The sequence below is a fragment of the Dysidea avara genome, chromosome 3 (assembly GCF_963678975.1).
Source record: "Dysidea avara chromosome 3, odDysAvar1.4, whole genome shotgun sequence".
Taxonomy (NCBI): domain Eukaryota; kingdom Metazoa; phylum Porifera; class Demospongiae; order Dictyoceratida; family Dysideidae; genus Dysidea; species Dysidea avara.
This window is the reverse complement of record NC_089274.1, coordinates 25,774,553-25,797,792: the sequence shown is the minus strand read 5'-3', so window position 1 is coordinate 25,797,792 and position 23,240 is coordinate 25,774,553. Positions and strand designations below refer to the sequence as shown.

General features: G+C 38.8%; 2 protein-coding genes and 1 long non-coding RNA gene across 3 annotated transcripts in view; 1 reads left to right on the top strand and 2 right to left on the bottom strand.

Annotated features, from left to right (window-relative positions):
• On the bottom strand, positions 1-7,480 carry LOC136250472 (copine-9-like). Its single transcript, XM_066042679.1, has 14 exons — positions 7,211-7,480; positions 6,776-6,965; positions 6,209-6,324; positions 4,643-4,737; positions 4,441-4,527; positions 4,232-4,294; positions 3,921-4,022; positions 3,401-3,479; positions 3,293-3,349; positions 1,786-1,959; positions 1,098-1,244; positions 805-915; positions 515-634; positions 1-464 (listed from the first exon to the last, which is right to left on the bottom strand). The coding sequence occupies exons 1-14, from the start codon at positions 7,478-7,480 to the stop codon at positions 84-86; spliced, it is 1,992 nt and encodes a 663-aa protein (XP_065898751.1). The 3' UTR covers positions 1-83.
• Positions 7,481-7,489: 9 nt separating this feature from the next.
• Positions 7,490-21,175, bottom strand: LOC136250478 (copine-3-like). Its single transcript, XM_066042685.1, has 14 exons — positions 20,904-21,175; positions 19,851-20,040; positions 17,597-17,715; positions 17,262-17,356; positions 16,912-16,998; positions 16,159-16,215; positions 15,578-15,673; positions 14,809-14,887; positions 14,697-14,753; positions 14,430-14,603; positions 13,339-13,488; positions 10,276-10,386; positions 7,812-7,931; positions 7,490-7,766 (listed from the first exon to the last, which is right to left on the bottom strand). Exons 1-14 carry the CDS (start codon positions 21,075-21,077, stop codon positions 7,575-7,577), a joined length of 1,701 nt encoding a protein of 566 aa, XP_065898757.1. The 5' UTR covers positions 21,078-21,175; the 3' UTR covers positions 7,490-7,574.
• Positions 21,145-23,240, top strand: part of LOC136250488 (uncharacterized) — a 15,189-nt gene continuing 13,093 nt past the window's right edge. The window contains exon 1 of the long non-coding RNA XR_010698559.1: positions 21,145-21,245. This is a non-coding gene — a long non-coding RNA (uncharacterized lncRNA). The remainder of the gene's footprint in view (positions 21,246-23,240) is intronic.

Below are 23,240 nucleotides of genomic sequence, written 5' to 3'. Positions count from 1 at the left end.
TAGACTTAAGGATAAATGATTAACAACTATATTTTAAAATTCTATGCACATACACACAACACAATAAACTAGCTGCTTTAAAATCAGTGAGTTGTGGTTTGAGGATAAGGTTGGTGTTGACCACTGACTGGATAAGGTGGTGCTTGTGATGGATAAGGAACACTCCCACCAGAAGGGATTGGATAAGGAGGTTGTTGTTGAGTTGGATAAGGAGGCTGTTGTTGAGTTGGGTAAGGAGGTTGTTGTTGTTGAGTTGGGTAAGGAGGAGAACTCCCAGCAGTACCAGTAGTAGGATAAGGTGGTTGAGGGTATGGTGTAGTCCCTGATGGTGGAAGAGGATATGGAGCTTGTGACTGTCCTCCTAATTGAGGTGGTGGTCTCGTCACTGGAGGATTAGGTTTAATGTTTTTTGACTTCATGTAAGATAGAAACTGGCCAGGAATCTCTGCCAAAGTTTCTCGTGCCTAAACAACAACAGACACCTACTTAGCACCACTAGGGCAACAAAGCTTACCAAGGAGAAGTCTACTCCCTGAGTCTTGAACTCTCTTAGTGGCACAAACTGGACAATATCCCTGGCCATCCTAACACCACGTCTGTCTACCAGTGGGGTGTCATCAGCATCAAGTATTTCCTATGAGGAAATGGCATGTCCATAAAACCATTCATGATGAAACTGCACACAGAACATACACTTTAGCAAAATACTCTAATTGAACAATCAGTATCATAGCTACTGTGTAGGTGGAATTCATGCACATGCACAAAACACACAGTAACCTATGGTAACCTATGGACACTTACCATAGCAGAGAAGTCGGCTCCCCCAACTCCCACAATCACAATAGACAACGGTAGGGTGGAGGCTTTTACTATCCTGTCAACTGTTGGTTCCATGTCTGTAATCACACCATCCTGGAAAAATATATGCAAAGAACTATGGATACTGTTTCAGAAGAATTTGTGTGTGGCGCATGTATGCATTTGCACCCGTGTTTGTGTGTGTGTGTGTGTGTGTGTGTGTGTGTGTGTGTGTGTGTGTGTGTGTGCGTGTGTGTGTGTGTGCGTGCAGTGTGTGTGCATGCATATCAGCTTACAGTGATGATCAATAGTATTTGATAGTGTTGAGAATTTTGTGTAGGGTGTGTAGCATACTCCATAGTCTTGTCCATTATTGTAGAGAAGTTTGTTGGTCCATAAAACTCCACTGCACTGACTGTGTAGTGGTAGGCATCTAGTATGCCCTAAACAACAATAAACACATAGCATCTGTCACCACATCAAATCTATATCCCATCATCTGAATGTAGGACACAAAAACTTTTGATAAAAGAATACCAATTCTACATTGCACACCCTCAACAGTAAACTTGCCAGAAATATACATCATTTTTAAATTGATTCTCCAGGGCATATTATAACAGAAACAAAGTTGACAGACTCACAAACACACTGAGCTAAGTAGTATAGGGCTTTCCATAGCACTGACAAATAGAACAAGCATTGGATTTCCATGAACACTAAAATAGCTGAGAATATAATGAACAATTTTTCCAGCTATGGCCCTAGAAAGTATCCCAAGCTGGATTACTAGAAACATCTATTTGTTCCTTCAGATTGTAATGATGTTTAATCGTAAACATTTAATCAACACAAGTGTGTGCCTGTTGCATACTGGCAGTAAAAGTTACCATCTTCATACTCAATACATACTGGCAGTTAACTAATAGTCTTTCATTCTTCTTGTTATCATATGATGTCAATACAACATTGTTCACTCATTACCTGGACACCTCTCACTTCTGGTTGTTCAAAATTGAAGTTGAGAGGAAAGCAGTGAGACACACCTCCAAATTGGGGGGCTCTGGCACCAAATCCAAACGTAGGGAACATTTGATCAGAATCATAATCAGCCAATATGGTGGCCACTGACTTGATGGCTGACACATAGTCATTTTCCTGTAAAACAAGTGTGTGTTCTATTAGAGTGTTTTGACAGTATGTATGCTACTGTAAGAAGAATTGTTTTGTGCTTATGCATTCATCAGAGACCTGTGAGAAAGCCTGTTAAGTAATGTATGATAAGTGTAATTGTGTAATTGTCTTGCAAATAAGTGCATGGATTGCTAGAGTGTAGTGCATGCACACATAATATGCTACAACTATAATTACAAGTCAGAATGTATTTGAAATTGTGCATAAACAAACTTATTTTACAATTAGACATTACAGTGGACCCTTGGGTATCAGAATCCCAGTGGTCTCAGCCAATGGTAAAGTGTTTAGACAACTGAAGCCCACAGAGTTCTGTTGAAACACTCTAATAGAACATACACAAAAATTCTCTAATAGAACAGTCGCTTTCAATTTTGGATTAACTAACTGCTGTAATCACTTTACGGGTGGTCCACAATTTTCAGCCTTTTTGCGAGTGTACAAACTGTACGCTAGGGGGAGGAGGTTAAAAATTCCGATCACATGAGTCAGCGAGAAATCCAAATGCAGTCCAAAAGGCTCTAGTAAACTGCTACTGCTACTTAATTCAGTGTCCATTTAAATGGTGGACTAAAGCGAGCTGATGCTATTATTGTATAGGTCCAAGCCAGAATGATTGGAAATGGTGTGCTTCGGCGAACTCTGGAGAACAATGTAGGGCCACCAATGAAATGAGGCTTTATAAGCTGAAGGAAAGATAAAGATACTGAAAGCCCATTGAATCATGTTTCAAACTACAGGTAAGACAGATATCAGCATGATAACACTATAGGCTTTATATACTTTTATAACAGCACTTACTTTCTTTCTCTTTAGTCTTAGACTAGCAATTAACACTGATAAACGATCACATTGAATAATATGTAGCTACACTGCTTCTTGCTTTTGCTACCAGCAGAAGGTGTTATTGTGGGTTTAGGAATGGGAGGTAGGATTATGTGGGTACTGATTTGTTGACACTACATAGTTGTGGTAGTTATGGGTTGCCCACAGAAAAAACCTGTCTCTGCAGAGGTACGTACCCACATCTCCTGACTCCAGTCCACCTCAGACTATGGTGGGTGCCCAACAAACTAGCACTGCTGTTACTGCCAGTGGTGGGATGGTTTTGAACACATTGAAGATAGCCAAGAACAAGCTCAAGTTATTTCCGTGATGCGTATATGGCGCTGAAAATTGTGGACCACCCCTTACATGCTAAAAGCTCATAAATCGAATATGGCATTAAAGTCACTACCTCATTTAGCCATCTATTCACAGAGGCACACGACATGGTCCAAAACTATACATCACATACCTTATAAGGGTTGTTGTAGTGTAATGAGTTAGGATTGGAAGGTTTACCATTGGAACCCTACACAATAAACACACTGAAACATACAGAGACAACTACTGGTACTCTTACCGTAAAGTCAACAGCTATCACCAAGTTGATTTCACACCCACCTCTCAAATAGTCTACAAAGGTGTGTGTGGGAGTTGCTCTGTATCAAGGAGTAGCACATACTAACACACACACATACATAATACAAATAGCCACCAACATGTATGAATACGCAAATTTAACATACTGCATATTAAATTAATACATGAGGTGATTCAACGAGCAAGTAAATTTTCTACAGAAAAAGGAAACTTTCTAGAATACCTGAAGTGGTATGATATGGAATCATTGCTGATGCCTACATTACAGTGTAATCCAAAACTTCCAATTAGCTGAGTATCAAAGTCTGCTATGGTACAGCAGCTATATGTTCTATTAGAGTCCTCAAGAGTGCAGAACATGTCAGATATTATTTCCACATGATGACAATATACCAGTTAATGACAGTTATCTAAACAACAGGTGGTCCCCAGATAAGTAACTGAGGTACCACTATGCCATTAGCACACACCCTATTTGAATATTGTCTATTAATACTGACCTCACATGATGAAAGTACAGTATTCCAGAGTTATGATACTTGCGGCCTTTCTTTGCCTTGATTGTTTGATTGATCAAGTCAAGTTGAGTCACAGATCCACCTCTGTGAAATGCAATAGTAAGATCTACTAAGTAGTGGCTATTTGAAATACACACAGTACTGTATTCATGCATAACAAATATAGCTCAGGTGTACTCCATGACTTCAACTGCTTCATTATAGTGACCATTTCAAATAGGTCATAAATGTCAGGTGCACTCATTAAATATTTGGTGGCTCTACTGATAAGATTTTATAGAACTACAGTTCACCTTTCCATGGTTATGTCGCGGAGACTGCATGTAGCCTGGCCAATCAGCTCGTGCTCTCCTGACCTGGGAAAAAAAATTAACATACTGTAAACAACAGTGAAAATGGCACTGCTGCAAGACAATTATACAACAACACTGAATTTACATATACAATATGTAATATGTAAGTGGATGCAATTTTATGGGCAAAGAGTTTAAGTATTACTAACCTGTTCCAGTCATACACACTAAACTTCAATGTCCTGTCCCAGTCCCCACTACATAACTTCTGCATTGGTATAACAAACTCTTTCCAACTGCAAAACAATAATAAATACACATAAGCTAGTGTATGTATACACAAGTAGATACATACAAACTACAGACTCTGCATGTGCACATGTAAAGTCTAGCAATGAATTTTCAACATACTTGGGGTCCAGTGTCTTCATGATAGGTTGGCTCCGATAGACAACAGTGAACACTCCTCCTTCTTGTGCCTTAGCTATCTCCACAAACGGATCAGACTGTGGATGAGATAGTGTGTTATTACTAGCACATCTCTTGCTAGCACTAAACACATCTACTTAATTAATTAACCCCATCACTGCCAAAAATAAAGGCTCCAATCTACTGCTTCTAAACTGCTTCTAAACTGCTTTATAACTTACACACATACCATATAATCCTATACAACTACATCTATTTACTCACTATAGAACAAACAATTCGATCATTAAGTTGTTGTTTACACAAGAGCAACCACAAAGCCATTATATAACTTTAAAGTGCAAAAATCAGTCAAATCAGTCTTAGTGAATTGAAATTTCACAACTTTACAGGCTAGCACTGTTTATAATAAACATGTGCTAACATGTTTACAGTTGAAGTGATTATCTCCAAGTCTGGTTTTCTGACATTTGATGTGCATGCACATACAGCAGTGTTGCCATGCTGTGAATAAAGTTCATAGGTTTATGAACTTTTTGTCTTGTTTGTGAACCTGAAATAATCTATGAACTTTTTATGAACTTTTGGCTGGTTTGTGAACCTGAAATAATCTATGAACTTTTTTATGAACCTGGAGTAATCTGTGAACTTTTTATGAACTTTTGGCAATTTTAGGTGGTAACTTTTTTTTTTTGTTGCTCTTCAGTGCCCTACTAACCCAGAGATCCACTTATTTATAATGTGTAGGCTAGTTTTCAGAAAGTGACTATGAATTTATGAATTTTTTATGAACAAATTTATTTTTTCACACGAACATTTGGAGCAAATCATCTGGCAACACTGACATACAGGCACAAGGTCACTGTTTCAAGGCATACAAAAGTAGCAACACGCCACTCCAACCTCTCCTTACTGTTTCTCTTCATTAGCACCATTACAACTTCGAGGAATCATCTACAATGCTTGTTAGCAACATTCTGAAAGTAGGTGATTACGTTATCTAACTACGCAATAGTGTGCAAGAGACAGGTTATCACTGTTCCTGTTCACTTAAGGGCATGTCCACTACAGGATAAGCACAGGGACTACTAAAATGCTCAATTCATATTCAAATCACACTAACAACTTTGTTCATTGCATAGTTACACATATTGTAGCATTCAATTTTCCTAATACCATAAAAGTACCCACAGACCAAACTTTAGTTTTCCCAAAATGAGGTCAAGTACATTACAAGTTAGTCACCACTAAAGCACCACTTCTAGTATTGGCAGAAGTGCCATGAACACAAGGGCAGCTGGATACTGGACAACCATCAAACAGTTCTTAAAATACAACAGACATATGGTATATACAACATGTGAAAAACACAAATACACTACAAGACCTCCAGTGACTTTATGATCATACTTCAAATACTGTAGACACCCACACAGCACATCACTTGTGTACAATTACCTTAAGCACTTGTCAATGGGAAACATATGACATTCGATGTGTTATATATTACAGAAGAACATGAAAAATAATAATGGTGCATTTGTATACCTTCCCAAAGAAATCTTTCTTGTCCAGTTTCTTAGCATACATCTGCATGGTGATGTCAAATTTGGACTCCTCCACTTCTTCTCCAGAAATGTTCACAAAACCACATGATTTCTGAACTGTAATAAAAACAACATGCAAACCACATTACTACGTAACCAAACACTGAGATAACACACACTCTATACAAATAAAGAAAGCATTGACCAATGAAACAGCTTCAACATTTGATATTCCTAAACTACATGACAACACTGAGATATTTTCATGCAGATTTCTGAGTCTAGACTAAAATTAGTAATTATGTAGCCGCACACATTACGTAATTACAAAATCTATATCCCTCTTAAAACCTCATGTAACTTACTTTACACAATAATAACCCATCGACTACTGACAGCTATAGGTACTACAAAAATCATGATCACACAACAGACTATATCCCAAAATATAACTGTATGGGTGTTTCAATATGTAGGCAATTTTATGTGCCAACATGCACCAGTTCTCACATGTCTGGCCAAGAATGATATTAACTATACATTACATTATGAATACCTTCATACTCACTTGAAGATGCCAATGTTTTGGTGAGCACCTTTCCAGCAGTGACCACGTCAGCAAGTTTGAACTCAGCCTCTCCAATAAATTCTTGTTTTGAGAGGTCATCTAAATGTCTTTGATCATCAGCATCATACACTGCCACCCTGAAAGTCTGAACCTCTTCAAAGTGGTAATCAAGTACAAACGTCTTTGCAAACTAGATAAGTTATAACATACATCTAATGCATTTAGATTATGCACTCTATGGCTTCAAATAATAATTAAGTAACCATTGCCACTGTGAGCAGAGAAACTTCTAACACCAAATAATAACTCCGCTATACAAACCTTGTGATTTCCAAGAAACAGATCTAGACTAGAATAGTAACAGAGTAAGTCGGAAAGTGCCGAGTGAGCAGACAATTGGGACGGTTTATAATGCTAATTGAGTGCGCTACCAACCTTTGGGTCAAGATTATCGAAAATTACTTCGGTCCTTCCCAGCTTTATCCATCCTTTCTTCTTCTGCGATTCTTGACTGGCTTTGTACAGAACGACAAACGGGTCGCTCTTAGAAAATGTGTCCAAATCAAGTAGTTTTGAACACGACAGCGATAGTTCGACTTTTGTTAATTGTCGATAATTCTCCAGAGCACTACTCGCCATAATTTTTGTACCGCCTGCACACGCACACACCTTTAATAATGATTTATCCGTATACTTACGTGACATGTAACATAATTATAGAAAAATAATTGTGATAATAAAAATTGTATACAAAAATAACACAAAATTTACAGACATACACTGATTGGTATACAGCCAGCTAGCTATGATATTTTGTGGTGAATGCAGTTGCTCCCTCACTAGAAGTTGAGGATGCACGTGTGTCACTATCCTGGTCTCTAGATAGCTTTTTTTGACGGCCAGCTGTGTCAGCTGTGTTGCTGGGTTTGATACGATTCATCTTCATGTATGACAAGAATTGCATTGGAATTTCGGCTAGAGTTTCTCTGGCCTGTCAATATAGTACAAATACCTGCATACAATATTAAAGACTTACCAATGAAAAGCTACCACTGAGAGTTTGGTATTTCTGAAGTTGTACAAATTGGACGATGTCTCGTTTCATCACTGTTCCATTTCGATCCACTAATGGTGCACCGTCTGCATCTAGTGTCTCCTGAACAGTGAAAGAAGGAATACAAATTAGAGTTTATTAAGAGTGGCTATGACTAAACTATTCAGTAAGAAATTTATGGTTTCAAACAAAGAGACTAGCATGATGAATACAGGCTCTTAAAGTAATTGTCATATGGTAGAACGTATGTGCACAGTTGCAGCAGCATACTCCAAAATACCTTATATAAACTGCTACACAATTGCAGTTAACCACTGAATACCACCACAATAGGATATGATATAATAACCAATACAGTTCTAGTTGCAGTTTAAATGATGAGTCATTGTAACAATATACAGTATCCATGTATTAATTCTTATTCACTTTGTGTGTACGTGTAGGAGCCATAGAAATTCATTTGTGTAACCACCCTTTGCCATACCAAACCTGTAACTAAAAAATGAGTGATAGTCTTTGATACAAAAACATAAAGATAAAGAAGCAGGTCATTCCAGATTCAGAGTCTGAAGTGCCAACCATTACACCATAGGATCCCACTCAGTAAATAACTTAGAACAATGGAAACAGGGGGGGGGGAAAGCAAGCAGGTCCTACCAAGATTTAAACTCAGATTTCCAGATTCAAAGTCTGATGTGCAAACTCCATTACACCACAGGACCCTGGATAATGAGTACAACACACAACATATATTAGTGTGGGAGTTCAAAGGTTTAACTCATATATTGTCTGGGAAACATTTCGAAATTGCCTGGGCAGGGAATGGTTAGCTCATGGCTTCCATTTCAAAGATACGATGCGCTTTGACTCACCACAAATCAACACATTATAAGCCTGTTACATCGAAATAGGTTGGTAGCTTATAGTCCTAAGTACATAACCTAACGTAGTAACTTTCTGTCCCAATAGAAGCTATAGTAGGCCTAAAATGTAGTGGTAACTAGTATATTAAAAATGATTGGTTTAAAAATAAAGTAGGATAAAAAATAGTGAAACAAGCGATGAATGATGGTAATACAGGATAGCTCGGTGGGAAATCCTTACATTGGCATACACAATGATTTTATTATTATTATTAGCACTTTACAGTGACCAGCACTGAAGGTCTGACAGTAACATGTGCTGCAGTCTTAGGATCACCTAACCTAATTTCAAGGACTTAGACCTAATGACTTGACTTACTTGTTCAATGCCAAAGTAGGGATTTTCCCACCAAGCTATGCTGTAATACCGTCATTCATCTCTTGTTTCACTGCTTTTTATCGCTTGGATCCCTACTTCATTTAAAAAATTTTAATATACTAGTTTGTTTAGTTTTTTTGTTGTAGCATACAGCTATACATGTGTGACTGTTCTGTTAGAATGACTGCTGTATTAGAATATCTTGAGTCTGCCTTTCACCTTACCAAGGGTGTGTCACTATTTCATATTTTCACTGTGCTAACATTATGAATACAGCTAGACCAATAATGACAGGGTGTGTCATCATGATCAAGTAAATAGATTGTTAAGAAGTGTGGTCTCAGTGTTTAATCATTATTAATCAACCAAGATTGTGTAAATAGGTGTGGTATAGAACCTTATGGTGAAGTTACTGGTATCTACTGAGTGTAAAAATATGCTGCTCAAGGAAAGTGTTGACATGGAAAATTAACACCTCAATATGGTTTCATTGCATGAAGAGGGATGAAGACCAGCCTGATTGAAGATAAAAGGAAAGACAAGGTGCATAGGGCACTCACCACTTCCCACTGGTAAGTTTGCTATTGTGGTGTAAAATGGTGACTGTACGCTGCTTTGTTTGGCCTCCAGTCTTGCAACTGTGGTCAGACAGGCAGGCAGATGAAAATTCAAGTTTTGGTGATTTTTAAAATTCTATATCTGGCTGTAAAGGTGATTTTTCGTTGCGTAAGATTTTCTAGGATGATTTTTAAAAGCAGATTTTAGGAGGCGGACATCATTTTCGGGGAGGGGGGGGATCCCTACTTCAACAGTACTACTGTACTGTTTGATATTGTGTAAGCAAAATGACATAGGAATAACGTTCTGAGAGCTATTAGCCCACTCTATTAAATATTGATCAACAGATACTAGTATATAAAACAAACAGGGTGCTTGTTAATTCTTGCATGTGCATTGAATGCTATTTAATAGTTATACCATAGCCATGATGGATTTGTTGATACATACGTACACACTTTGTCCTCAGGCCTGTGGCCCTTGTACTTGAGGTATAAATATCAGCAAAATTCTTTGCAGCCGTGGTGTAACTATTGCATATGAACTGTATATAGTGAAGTACAGTACAAACTACACACAGATATACAACACACACTACACTAGACACACACTGTAAATACAATAACAGGTACTAGTACAAGCTCACCATAGCAGAGAAGTTAGCATTGCCCACACCTACTATTACAATGGATAATGGTTTGTATGATGCTGCTACAATTCTGTCCACCGTGTTCTGCATATCAGTAATAACTCCATCCTATGTGATAACATTGACAATAAATCCTTATGTATTGATTATATTCTCAACATGTGTAATTACCCCTTTCACACCTCAGATCAAAGGAGCCGCCACAGCTACATTCACAATGTGGCCCAGTTGGAGACCTGCCCAAGCTACATCTGAGGCTAGCGATTGTAATAGACATGGAAAGCATTTTGATATCCTCGTTATCAAAAATGTTGGGCTAAGGTGAGAACTACGTAGTGTCATATAGCAAGCATTTCCACATGTTTTTGAACACGGCTACACCCACATTACTGATAACACAAAATTACCACTCTACACGAAGTAACAACTCTACAAGTAAGCTTGCCCATCTAGGCCTTTAGTAAACTCTGTAATTATGCCATAAATAATTCAACAGCACTGATTAAAACATTAAACTCATATAACTGAAATTCTCCATAATATCTCTGCATGTATATCCAGTGGTTGCACTCGTATTGGCCTGGATGATTGATAACTGCCCGCTACAGATCAGAAGTGTTATATATTAACTGTAACACAGAACATTCGGACTTTTCTATCATACAGTACGATAGTACTGTATAGTAGGGGTTGGTAAGAAGTCATATGGCTTCGTGGATTTTTGCACCTTAAAAAATGGCCTTGCAATAAGTTTTACCCGAAAAAACCACCTGGAATACATTAGTACTGCTGTAATGATACTGTACCTTGGTTAAACGAAGTGAAAAGTCGAACGTTTCAATGTACAGTGAGTTTTAAAAATTTCAAAATTCACCTGGATTTTATCTGCCTGCCTGCCTGCCTGCCTGCCTGCCTGCCTGCCTGCCTGCCTGCCTGCCTGCCTGCCTGCCTGCCTGCCTGCCTGCCTGCCTGCCTGCCTGCCTGCCTGCCTGCCTGCCTGCCTGCCTGCCTGCCTGCCTGCCTGCCTGCCTGCCTGCCTGCCTGCCTGCCTGCCTGCCTGCCTGCCTGCCTGCCTGCCTGCCTGCCTGCCTGCCTGCCTGCCTGCCTGCCTGCCTGCCTGCCTGCCTGCCTGCCTGCCTGCCTGCCTGCCTGCCTGCCTGCCTGCCTGCCTGCCTGCCTGCCTGCCTGCCTGCCTGCCTGCCTGCCTGCCTGCCTGCCTGCCTGCTGTAAGACCTGGTTGCGCTAGGTGTACGGCTCCAGAAATTTCAGACAGCTAAGGTAATGACAGCGGATTCACGAATCTGTTGTTCCGATTACGCTCTGTCCACTGCACCATGCTGTTTGCTTTCATCATTCATTCGCTTCTTTGCTCTTCTCGAAGGATAAGTAATAATTACAGCACTTAATAGTTGCGGAACGCCACAACTCAAACATGTGATTTTAACGAAGTGTGAGCACGTGTGTGTGTAAGTAGTACCCAAGGAGTTGTCTCTAGCATTTATTAACGCTGGGTAGTTGTTTTACTTAGTCTAAACTACCAGTTTAGCTTTTTTTCTGAGGTAGCTAGCTAATAATGTCCTTGAGGGGCAGGTCCACCTCAGGATCCAGACTTCTAAAAGCGAGGATTCCACTCTTAGTGGTGCAATGTTTTACTGTAAAATCATCAATATTTAGGCCTTTAACAGCTGTTGTAATAGCTTTAAAAGACAAGACGATAATTATTTTGAGAGGCGCTTATTGCGTACAAAGGTAAAAGATAGCTGCTTCAGGTGACATTTATAATATAGCTAGCTAGCTAGACAAAAAGCAAACAAACTAGCTATGTAAAAAAAAAATTAAAAAGGAAGTAAGGATTGGTATAATATACATGCTACAAAAAGTAAGGAAACAAGCTCAAAAATGTTACAGCTGAAATGAGAAATGGTCCAGCAGTAAAAAGTAAGGAAACAAGATTAGGAGACTACTTGCTAAAATGAGACACACTTTAATCCCCCTACTTTTGGTTTCCTTACTTTTTGTAGCATGTGTATCCCTACTTCCTTTTTAATTTTTTTAAATAGCTAGTACAAGTATAAAGATCAAGTAGAAAATTCCATAACATTTTGTAACTATCTATTGGAAGCATTTAGGGTCGTACTGAAGGCATTTTTGGGCTTGGTTACACCTAACCAATACTGTCAAGGCTCCAGGATGGTATTGCGAAGCTAGTTTTGGATGATTTTTTTTTTAATCAGAAAGACCCAAACCTCCATGATCCCTAATACCGTAGAGTTGGGTATTGTTTGTTAAGTGCATAAACATTTCTTGAGACTGGCCATGGCTGATAAGCGCACATGGCCAAATGCAATGACAACTCGGATGACAAAGCTACACACGGGAAGAATAGCTGAAAACTTAATGTCTCCTTGAGCGCTTACATCTCCCTTCGCTATGTATGCAACAAATCAGTCATCTGGATTACATTCTTGTTCATCACAAAGGATTTCACCCAGAAATGGAGTAGTGACCGGCACGGACTACCAACTACTCTATTACAACGTAGCGCTTCCATGTTACACACAACATAATTATTTATTAGGCATATGCGCCTAACAAATAGTATGATTTTTACAAAAAAAAAAGTTTTCTCCGAAAATTATAAGCGCATGCGCTTAACAACCTGACTCTACAGTACTACTGTACTGTAGGATTACAAGCCCTTAAACCACATGAAATTCACAATATTGACAGGGGAAAACATTTTGCTTTCTTTGTGATATAATATCAGCAATAAAAACTGCAAATAGAGTATATAAAACTGAAGAAGGGATCAGTTTGCTCACAATACATATCTCTACAAATAGTGACAGTGTAAACAAAGAACCTGTGCAACCAGGCAACCAACAATAGCCTGATTATCAAGGTGTCCTGGGTTTCCAGGCCAGTTTATGTACTACGATTCTTCAGAGAGGCTCTGTTTTTACTGTCCTCAATACCAGACTCCACCGTATGTAGGAACAGAATAATGGTGCCATTACTATACCTTGGTCATGCATTCATCATCACACAATAATTACCAACCGTTATGATCAACAAGAGATAATAGCGTTGGCTTCCTTGGCTGACAGGACTGGAGGCTAACTCTATTGCCTTATCCAGGAACATGCTGAAGTTGGTCGGTCCATGTAGATCGACTGAATTAAGAGTGATCTGGTATACATCCAGAATACCCTAATAGTGCACACAGGAGAACTAGGGTACACACTATCACACACAAATACACACAAACTTGTTCAAATGGTCAGCCAGATCAGTTGAATATTAATGGATTAAAATACGTGTGCATGCAAGGCCATGGCTCAAAAAGGGAGTATACAGTAAATACTAAATACTCCATTACAATTTTATTGCCACATACATGTACAATAATCACAATGTAGGGAATCCTATCACAATTATTGTCACGATATACCAAAATTTTATAGACTGCTAGTACTGGACATATTTCACTGTATCCTACAAATATCTATGTATTTACATGATCAGGAAATTCTTGCTAGTGAGTTAAGTAGGTAACATAAGTATGTTTGAATGTAAAGGAAATGCACAACAGAACTTCATCAGACCTTATCTTGCCAACTACTGAAGTGAGATAGTGGTCTGGTCACATGAAAACAGTCCCAGACTGTATTATACAATTCCCCCACACTTTCCTTCAAAATTTTATACATCTCAGCATGTTACCGAGGATTACATGGCAAAGTATTCAGAGACCTACTTACTAACAGTTCAGCACTATATTGGACCAGATTAACTAAGGACTCTAGATCTGGTATATACTTGTTGTCTCAACTTCCAGAACACAATTACATACAGTGCAGAGCAGACCTCTAGTATCTGAATACAAAATATAAATGGTGACTGTTCAATTAGAGTATTTTGTCGTTGTTGTGCATTCTATCTAGTGCTTCTCTTAATCCCACTACAGTCATGGCTATACTCCGTAGCTAATCACTGGAGTAGGAATTAAATTCCACTAATATATCTGCATGTGTAGATGAACTCCCTTGCTTTTAGTTACATTCATCCATCCAAACAAACAAATTCAATTCTAGGAGCCATGTTAATCAAGGATTTACTGTACATACGTTAACGTGAGTGAATGCACATACTTCAATTCCCTCCACTTCTGGATGGTCTGGGTTTCCATTGAGAGGGAAGCAGTGAGAGACTCCACCAATCTGGGGGGCCTTTGCACCAAACCCAAACACTGGAAACTTTTGATCACTATCATATGAAGCTAGTACACTGGCCACTGACTTGATTGCCACTACATAAGGATTATCCTGTGGTGAGGGAATGCAGAGTGTAATACCAAATGTACACAAATATAGACAGACACACAGACAGACAGACAGACACAGACACAAACACTATACCAAGTGCTGATCACAATAATGCAGAGATGTTGGTTTACTAGGAGCTCCATTTGAAGCCTGCAGAGATGAATTGTAATATAAACAATGTACCCTGACACACAGTCTCACTTACAGTGAAGTCAATAGCAATCATCAACGTAATCTTACACCCTTCCTTAATGTAGTCTAAAAATGTGTCTACTGGAATAGCCCTAATAGTAACAGGTAAATTTATTGACATCTCAAACATGTAATTACAATTATATTGCTCAGTAGAACCTCGAATTATCCATACTATAATTATAGTTGAAAGAAAGTGCATCTTTATTATCCATATAACTTAATACTGTGCCTAAGATGAGTACTGTTGCAATGTTCAATATCTCATAGTTACATAACAAACTGTACACTCACACTACACAATAATTTGGAAAATACTCTAATAGAGCAGACCCTATTTAATGCTGAGAAAACAGTACATGATGATGTATACAGACCACACATATGTGAATATCTGTAGGCCAGGTCTTGTTTAAGTGCAAACTCTTCCTCAATTTTTGTATCAAAATAGGGAGAAGAAAATAGCCTATGAAAGCTAGCATATTACACATCTGTCATGTGTACATTTGTGTTGTTTGTATTAACATAAACACAATTTTCAAGCTAAGTATTAGTAGTGTGTGTGCGTGTGTGTGTGTGTGTGTCCCATTTTGGTTACACTATACAGACTTCAAGGGCTAATTACACACACACGCGCATCCACACACATGCATGCACTTTGAAAGGTGTGGATTGATTAGTGACCATACGTGCAGTCACACATGTGTACATATACATACACAAATTCCAGTGATCAAATCACATTACACTTATAGTCACAGATGTACACCATGTACACACACCTCACAGATCCAAAATGTAATGTGCCTGAATTCTTCTCTTCTTCTCGATGTTTCTTCTTAATCTTACTCTTCAATGGCAGCTGTGCCACATTTCCACTATGAGTATAGTGACACACCCATCATTAAATGGTGACATAAACAGTCACAGCTCATTGAATACCGATGATGAGCTTTCATCTTAATTACTGTACTAGCTAGGCAATAACAAACAATACAGCATCTATAGGCAAAGCAGGGATTGGGGAATCTACTTTCCTTTATACTTGGGTGAACACAAATTAGTTGGCTGTCACTGAGTGAATAGGTGAGTGAGTTGAGTGAGTGAGTGAGTGAGTCACATGCTATTAAGTATAAAATCAATTTGCTAAAATACCAAGCCTTGAATTCATAGAAACAAGTGTGGGATCATTATAGTCATTTTGAGGACACTTTTGAACTTCCATTTTGCAGTGATAGTGACTGCAGTCTGCAAATACACAAAACTATGGTCATCTTAACCTAGTGTTTCCATATTTCACACAGACGTTGGTACAACACAATTAGTTGCTTATATGAACTGACATGACTTCAAGATGGCTAACCGGCATATTTGTCTTAGGGTAGTGACACCTTCTCCGATCAGGTCTGGAACACCGGATCTGTAAATAAAGATTGTAAACTATCATTGGTGAAATGATCGCTTGTAGTACACACAAAACACACATACCCACGTGCGCACGCACGCACGCACACACACACACACACACACAAACAAACAACAGCAATGCGTTTGGTTACCATGCTAGCATGGTCAAGCCTAATAGATCCACCTGTGTGCTACTCAGGTGCTAAGAGTCAGTGCAGCCAAATCCTCCTGGGGCAGGACTAGCAACCTGCAGGAGGCTGCATCATGTCCCATAGGAGAAGGTGAGGGCACCCAAAGTCCCACCTGGACCTTCTTTTACTGTGTGAGACATGGACAGTTGGCATTTGCTTCCCCAGTTAATACCAGGCACCCACTGATGTTACAACTATGTGGGCTGCTTTCCCAGTTGACTCCAGGTCACCAGGTCCCAGCCGGGTAGACTTGAACAATGCGAGTAAAGTTTCTTGATCAAGGAAGCACAACATTAGTAACTGGGCAAAACCAGGTTTCGAACCTGGAACCTTTCAATTACTAGGCCGATGCTCTAGCCACTTGGCTATGCTTGCTCTGTTGCTGCTATTGAATGGGTAAGCAAGCCAAAAATGGCAAAATGATACACACGCACACACACACGCACACACACACGCACACACAAACGCACCACACAAAACACATACTACACAAAATACACACACACACACACACACACCTATTCCAGTCAAAACAAGCAAATTTTAGTTGTCTATCCCAGTCACCACTACACAATTTCTGAATGGATATCTCAAATATTGGCCACCTGTGAATAGACAGAAAATACACAATTAGGGCTCTGCAATATACCCATATATAGTCACACGAAGGTATTAACAAAACCACAAGAAGCCCTAAACCAAACAGTGATAACCCTATAGCAAAATAAACTGTGTGTTTACAGTAGGGGCAGCTGAGTACAAATGTCTTTATTGCCTTGCCACATACTAAATATCTTCCCATTTATTTGTGATCAATACTGCCCTAGTTGCCATGTATGCATAGTAGTATACAAGCAGCACCACTGACCTGGGGTTAAGTGTCTTCTGAATTACTGATGTTCTGTGGGCTAGTGTAAGTGTTCCATTCTCCTGACCCTTACTGATCTCCAGGTATGGGTCAGACTACATTGTAGCAACATATAAACAACATACATGTTAGTACTACATAGCAGTAGGAATATGGCCTAACTTGTTTTATCAAATTGATAAAGACAGCCCACACAAAAAAAACCATGCACGCAAAAAAACTGAGGCCTGGAGAAATTTTTGTTGTTATATGTGGTATATATAACTACAGGTAAGAGTCCATAATTATGGACTCTTGCTACAGGGGTGTGTACTCTTTGTGACATAACAACTTACTTTCCCAAAGAAATCTTTCTTCTCTAAGTTAGTACAGTAGAGCTGCATGGTGATGGTGTAGTTTGACTCCTGTACCTCTTCAGCTTGCACGAACACCTTTGCCTTATGTACCACCTCACCTGTGAATATACATACGGACAACGTCCCATAAGTGAAACGTAGTGGGTTGTCTACAACTTCAAATGACAAACCATAGCTTTGCTTTTACCAAAGGTAAAATTAATATTACAGTCATTAGTGAGTTGCCAAATTTACAGAGCTTCTGATCACTAGGTAAGGATGCTATTACCATAGAGAGCTTCTGTAGGTGGGGGACATTAACAAGAATTGGTTTCTTGTTAGTTGGGAATTTTCCTCAAAAGTGATGTGCTTGTTAATTTTAGTGCCAATGCAATTTGCTAATTATTTTGTAAATTGAGGCATACAGTAGAACCTGAAAATGAGAATGCCTGTGTAATCTGGACAAAAGGACCGACATATGTGAGGATATAGTGATAACACACTTGAGCACATCAGGTTAAGAGAAGTACACGTGTAAGGCAGGAGTCTATTTGTTACATTGTACAAGAACATGTTACCCTAAATATTGCTAGTTTGTATAGATTCTATGTTTGGAATGTGGTTGGCATGGTTATTGTATGGAGGTGTCCTTATTAACAAGGTGGCTGATAAGCAAGTTTTTGCTGACAGTGTTAATATTTTCAACTTGTTATGGAGATGATATATGATATAACAGGTACAAAATACACTTAAATCCCAGTGCGTGGGAGTATCAAAGCGCCACGCTGCAGCGCTGCTACTGTACGATATATTAGTTATCACCCAGTGATAACTAACTTATCACCCTGTTGCGGAGCCACTCAGTGTCTTTCGTGACATCATAATAACCGCGAATGGCATTGTTTACCAATGGAACAAAGAGCCAAATAAGGAAATATTGATACAAAACACACCAATACAGCACTTAAAACTACCTAAATCTTACAAGAAAACTGTTAATCCTTTACACAATAACACTACAAGTTACCAATACGATAGTTTAACAAATGTCAAGAATAGTACGTGATGATTTTCGCTCCAGCAATCACTCCCAACGGTCACTATGGTGAAGAACTAACTTCCTCTAGCTTCATCGTTCTATCTTGGACTATGGTAGCCACTTGTTGGTTTTTATTTTTCTCTTGCACACCACACGACACCACCATACCAATTTCTGACGAAGGCGAATAGTACCTGGAACCGCTGCTTCATAACACCGCCCTTCGCTACAGTTTGTAGGCAGTATGTAAGGTCTCTCTTGTGGCTACGAAGTAGAATCTCCACACAATTCGGACGAAATCTTGAGCACAGTGACAGGAACTCAAACCGGAACTTAATTTACTATCCGTAAACTTCTGCGCACTCCCGCGCACTGGGATATAAAACAGTTATATCCCGTATGCTCGGATGATATCATTGTTATTACACTCGTCCTCGGCTCCGCCTCGGACTCGTGTAATAACAATGATATCACCCTCATACCGGGATATAACTATAACTAATAGCACAGTGAAATCTGTTTGTTTCCTTTGAGCCCAAACCTTTGGTAGTCCATTGGTGTTTACTGCTTACTACTAAACTGTAATGTGGTTACAATCAGTTTTTTTTTAAAAAAGCACGAGCATATTTTGTTACATGAAATCTACTACCTTGGCGCTAAATATAGTTAACACAGCCACAAGTAAAACACAGGACAACAATTGAAGTGTATGAGAGTATTATGTGAGTATGTGATATCCTACTAAAATGTTACATTGTCAACATTTGGTCCCAACGTCATTCAATCTTTTATAGAATATCAACCACATAGCACTAGTACCTTGTTATAGTGACCACGTCAAGCAGGTTGCAAACACAGCTTTGGTATAAGTTAAATTATTACCAGGGGGATTTTTGCTGATTGGCAGCTATTCGCGAAAGTTTCCCCTCGAAATTTGCAGCTCAATCAAAATGGCATATTGTTTGAGTATTATGAACACATTAAAGATCCAAAATTCCTCTACTCCCTCAAAATTTTGGATGGTGGCAATTTGCATTAAAAAAACCTCTAAAAATCTCATTGCACAGTATGTCATTGCTATTATGACCACACTTTTAGAAGTGGACCCAGTGTCATCGTATACATTACATATATAGGCCAGGAAGAAATCATTAACAAATTTCTCTCACAGTTTCAACACTTCTTTATCTCAAAAAGAAATACACCCACTAGTACCTTCTTTTATCAAAGGTAGCTCAAGGGAAGTTCTGGATGTAAACACATCGACCAGATAAAACTCGGCTTCACCCATATAGTCTTGTTTATACAGTTCATCAAGATGATAGTCATCATCAATGTCATATAAAATGAACTTGAGATGTTGCTGCTCTTCAAAATGATACTCCACCAAAAACGTCTTCGCAAACTATACAAATGAAATATAAGTGCATATAATTCTTTTTGACAGGCTCTTAATATAAACACAAACTCTGTGAAGCTTGAAGAGATTTTATAATTAGGAAAACATTAGCATGTTTTACTTCTTTCTGTTAGTGATTTTATCAGCACTTTAACTATACAACACCAGCCTTTTATACCAATCGTTGCAAGATACAGCAAAGGCCAATGGTATCAATATTAACACTTTGGTGTTATCAATAAGTTAATAACATTATGTGAGAGGCTTTCGTTAGCACTTTGTGTCAAACAGGCAGTAAATCAGGTACTCATAATAATACAGCAAAGAAACTGGAAGTGAGACTTCTCTGAATGAGAAAACAGGCAGGTGGTGCACATACAGCAAAATCCTGTGTATATCATAATGATTTCAGGTTGATTGTCCACATAGGCCAAATGCAAAAATATCACGTGAATAGAAATAACCAATGAAATTTCACGCCAGGTGGACAACGCTAGTTAAAACTGAAGGCTACTGATCTCATTGGCTACTTTCAAGCACGTGACTTTTAACGCTTTGTTTTCCCTAGTCAACCAACCAGAAATCAACTGTAGCATTCACAGAATAATCCTGCATACCACTACCATGGGTTTATTAGTCACTGTAGTCACTATCCCAACTCTTGCTAGGTGGGGGGATATGCTACCTGAAGTAGTCCTCAGGGTACGGAGACTTGCTGAATAATATACACGCTTCAGCAATTCTCAGCCTGCAAATAATATTTGTCGTTTGCAAGTGACCACCACGGGTAAATTAATGTACACAACTGAGCTCTCAACTGAGTGAAGTCCTCATGGGTCACAACTAAAGTAAACACGGCTACAAATTACCGTTGGATTTTGTGAATCTTTGATAACTTCGGTGTGGTCCTCTTTTTCCCAATTCCATTTTCCTTGTTTCTCAGTCCGCTGGTAAAGGACGCACATAGGATCACTCTTTGACAACTTGTCCATTTTCGGTAGATCAATACATGATACAGATAGTTCAACTTTAGTAACATCCATTGTCGAAGATAGGCCTTGATAAATATTTATTTACACCGTCATTTATTACTCGCCTACATCCTATTTACTTTGTTGTGGCGTGATCTCGCCGCATTATCTAGATTACGGAGCGCGGACAGTTTTCAGCACGTAATCTCTAATAGAGGACTCGGATGCAGTTCATGAAGGGTGAGCATGACCAGTAAGTAGCTATCTAAAGGGTGAACAACTCTGATACCATGCGTAGAGGAGAGTCGTTCCCTTATTAATTAAAAGTATCGACGGGTTTCTCACGTCAAAGATAGACGGCTTGCTCAAGTCTGTGCTCTCGTCTGTGCTAGCACAGACTTGAGCAAGTCGTCTATCAAGGGGTAGTCACTTCAATTCTATGCTTCAATACTGTCTGTTGAAACACCGGGATCAAGATTCAATCAAGCGATCAAAAGGCTTTTTTGTACAGTGACTCAAGCAATCAAGATGTCCGTAAAACTAAAAGTGACGACCAAGCACCTTTGAAAGCTAACTTTTACCAAACACGAGATTTTACGGTAGACGATCAAGAATCAAGGCTCTTTTATAGATGAAATCAAGCGATCAAGGCGAGATTTCGACGATCAAACTTCCTGATCCTGGTCGCAAGTGTATCAACTGGCAGTATGGAAGTGGTCTATCTTTGACGTGAGAAAAGTATTAGACAGCTTGATTTGGAGTTTTAAAAATTTATTTTTCAATTTGAGTATTTTCTTTAATAATAAATGGCCACCTGCCTGCATGGAACTAAATCTGGATGAGAAACAGTTAATACTGGCAGGGAGTTCAGTTGTGTGGTCATGTTATTGGGATGAAGACTAAGTTATTGGATAGGTGGACTCTGATGTGAGTTTCTGATGTTATTTAGTGCATTGCATCCGGCCTAATACTAGCAGTGAATCCTTCAAGTAGCCATTGGTAAACTGAACACGAGTCCCATTCTCAATCTGTTATTAGCTTAGTACTGTAATGTGTAAAACATTTGAAAAATTCATACTGTTGAAGTTGATGGTATAGAGTCAGGCTAGTAAGTACAGTACTGTAGCTATATAGCATGTGTCACCACGAGCATGGCAAACCCAGCAGCTCTCTATGTAAATGCCGCCTTTCTGGCTGCTCAGGAAACACTGCAACACTTCAAATCTAACTTTTTAGAGGTTTGAATCTTAGTAAAATCTTTCAAATTACAGCTAACCTTGAATTTAGTCTCCTGAATTTAAGACAAAAAAAAAGAGAAGCTATTTGGAGTTAATGGGCTTCCTTTAATATTCTTGATATTATTTTAACAATATAACTGCCCGCCAGCATGGTATTTTTTGTCTGATTAGGACAGGAAACAAGGCATTTACAATTGTTGGCCTTACTAAGATAATAGCAGAAGAATATTGAAAGAGGCTACTGAGTACTGCAGGCTAGGGGTTCGACAGAACAGTTACTGGCTGTTAGGAAGAAGTGACTAGTAGAAGTTTGTAGTGACACATGAGTTCTTACTGGTGGTACTGGTCATCCAACTGAGTGTATAGCATATGTACCAGCCTGCATCCCAAGTTTGCTGTCCGGCCATGGTCAATGGCTGTGTAGTTTTCACACACAATCAGGTCCAGTTTGTGAGCTGAGGTTGTTTGGTATGAAGACTGATTGGGATAACTAGCCAAGTGAGATGTGGATTGTTTCGTAATGCCAAATATGTTATGATGGTTCTTTGGAGCAGTACAACATGACATATGAAATTGGTACCAATATTACGGACATTTGCAGTTTGTCCAATGCCTTCATACAGGCATGTAACTGATAATCCACACAAAAAAAGTTGTGAAATCAAAGGTGGCGGCCAAGAAATAGCTGCAATGATGTTAATGCTAATAAATTTTAACAATGCACACAGCCATTATTAAAAAAAATTATCATTAACATCATTGCAGCCATTTCTTGGCTGCCACCTTTGATTTACAACTTTTTTCATCCAGGCTTTGCTGACTTTGAGGTTTGTTTTTACTCACATTTCTTCTTTTCTATGCAGATACAATGATGGTTATTGAAGACAGACTTATACACGTTTTTCATTGCATGATTTAATTCAATATTTGATAATGTTATTGTAATACTCTAATAGAGTGCACATTTTTTTGAAGACTTCAATAGAACATACATAGA

What these genes read in the sequence shown, in the direction of transcription:
- LOC136250478 (XM_066042685.1), bottom strand. Translation starts at nt 21,077, where the DNA reads ATGGATGTTACTAAAGTTGAACTATCTGTATCATGTATTGATCTACCG. An exon ending in ATCTCTTGTTGATCATAACG is followed by an intron (nt 10,387 to 13,338) that starts GTTGGTAATTAT and finishes GTTATCACATAG; the next exon opens with GATGGAGTTATTACTGATAT. An exon ending in ATGCTAACTTCTCTGCTATG is followed by an intron (nt 7,932 to 10,275) that starts GTGAGCTTGTAC and finishes TTCACTGTTCAG; the next exon opens with GAGACACTAGATGCAGACGG.
- LOC136250472 (XM_066042679.1), bottom strand. Translation starts at nt 7,480, where the DNA reads ATGTCACGTAAGTATACGGATAAATCATTATTAAAGGTGTGTGCGTGT. An exon ending in CAAAACATTGGCATCTTCAA is followed by an intron (nt 6,325 to 6,775) that starts GTGAGTATGAAG and finishes TTTTTATTACAG; the next exon opens with TTCAGAAATCATGTGGTTTT. An exon ending in ACTACAACAACCCTTATAAG is followed by an intron (nt 1,960 to 3,292) that starts GTATGTGATGTA and finishes CTTGTTTTACAG; the next exon opens with GAAAATGACTATGTGTCAGC.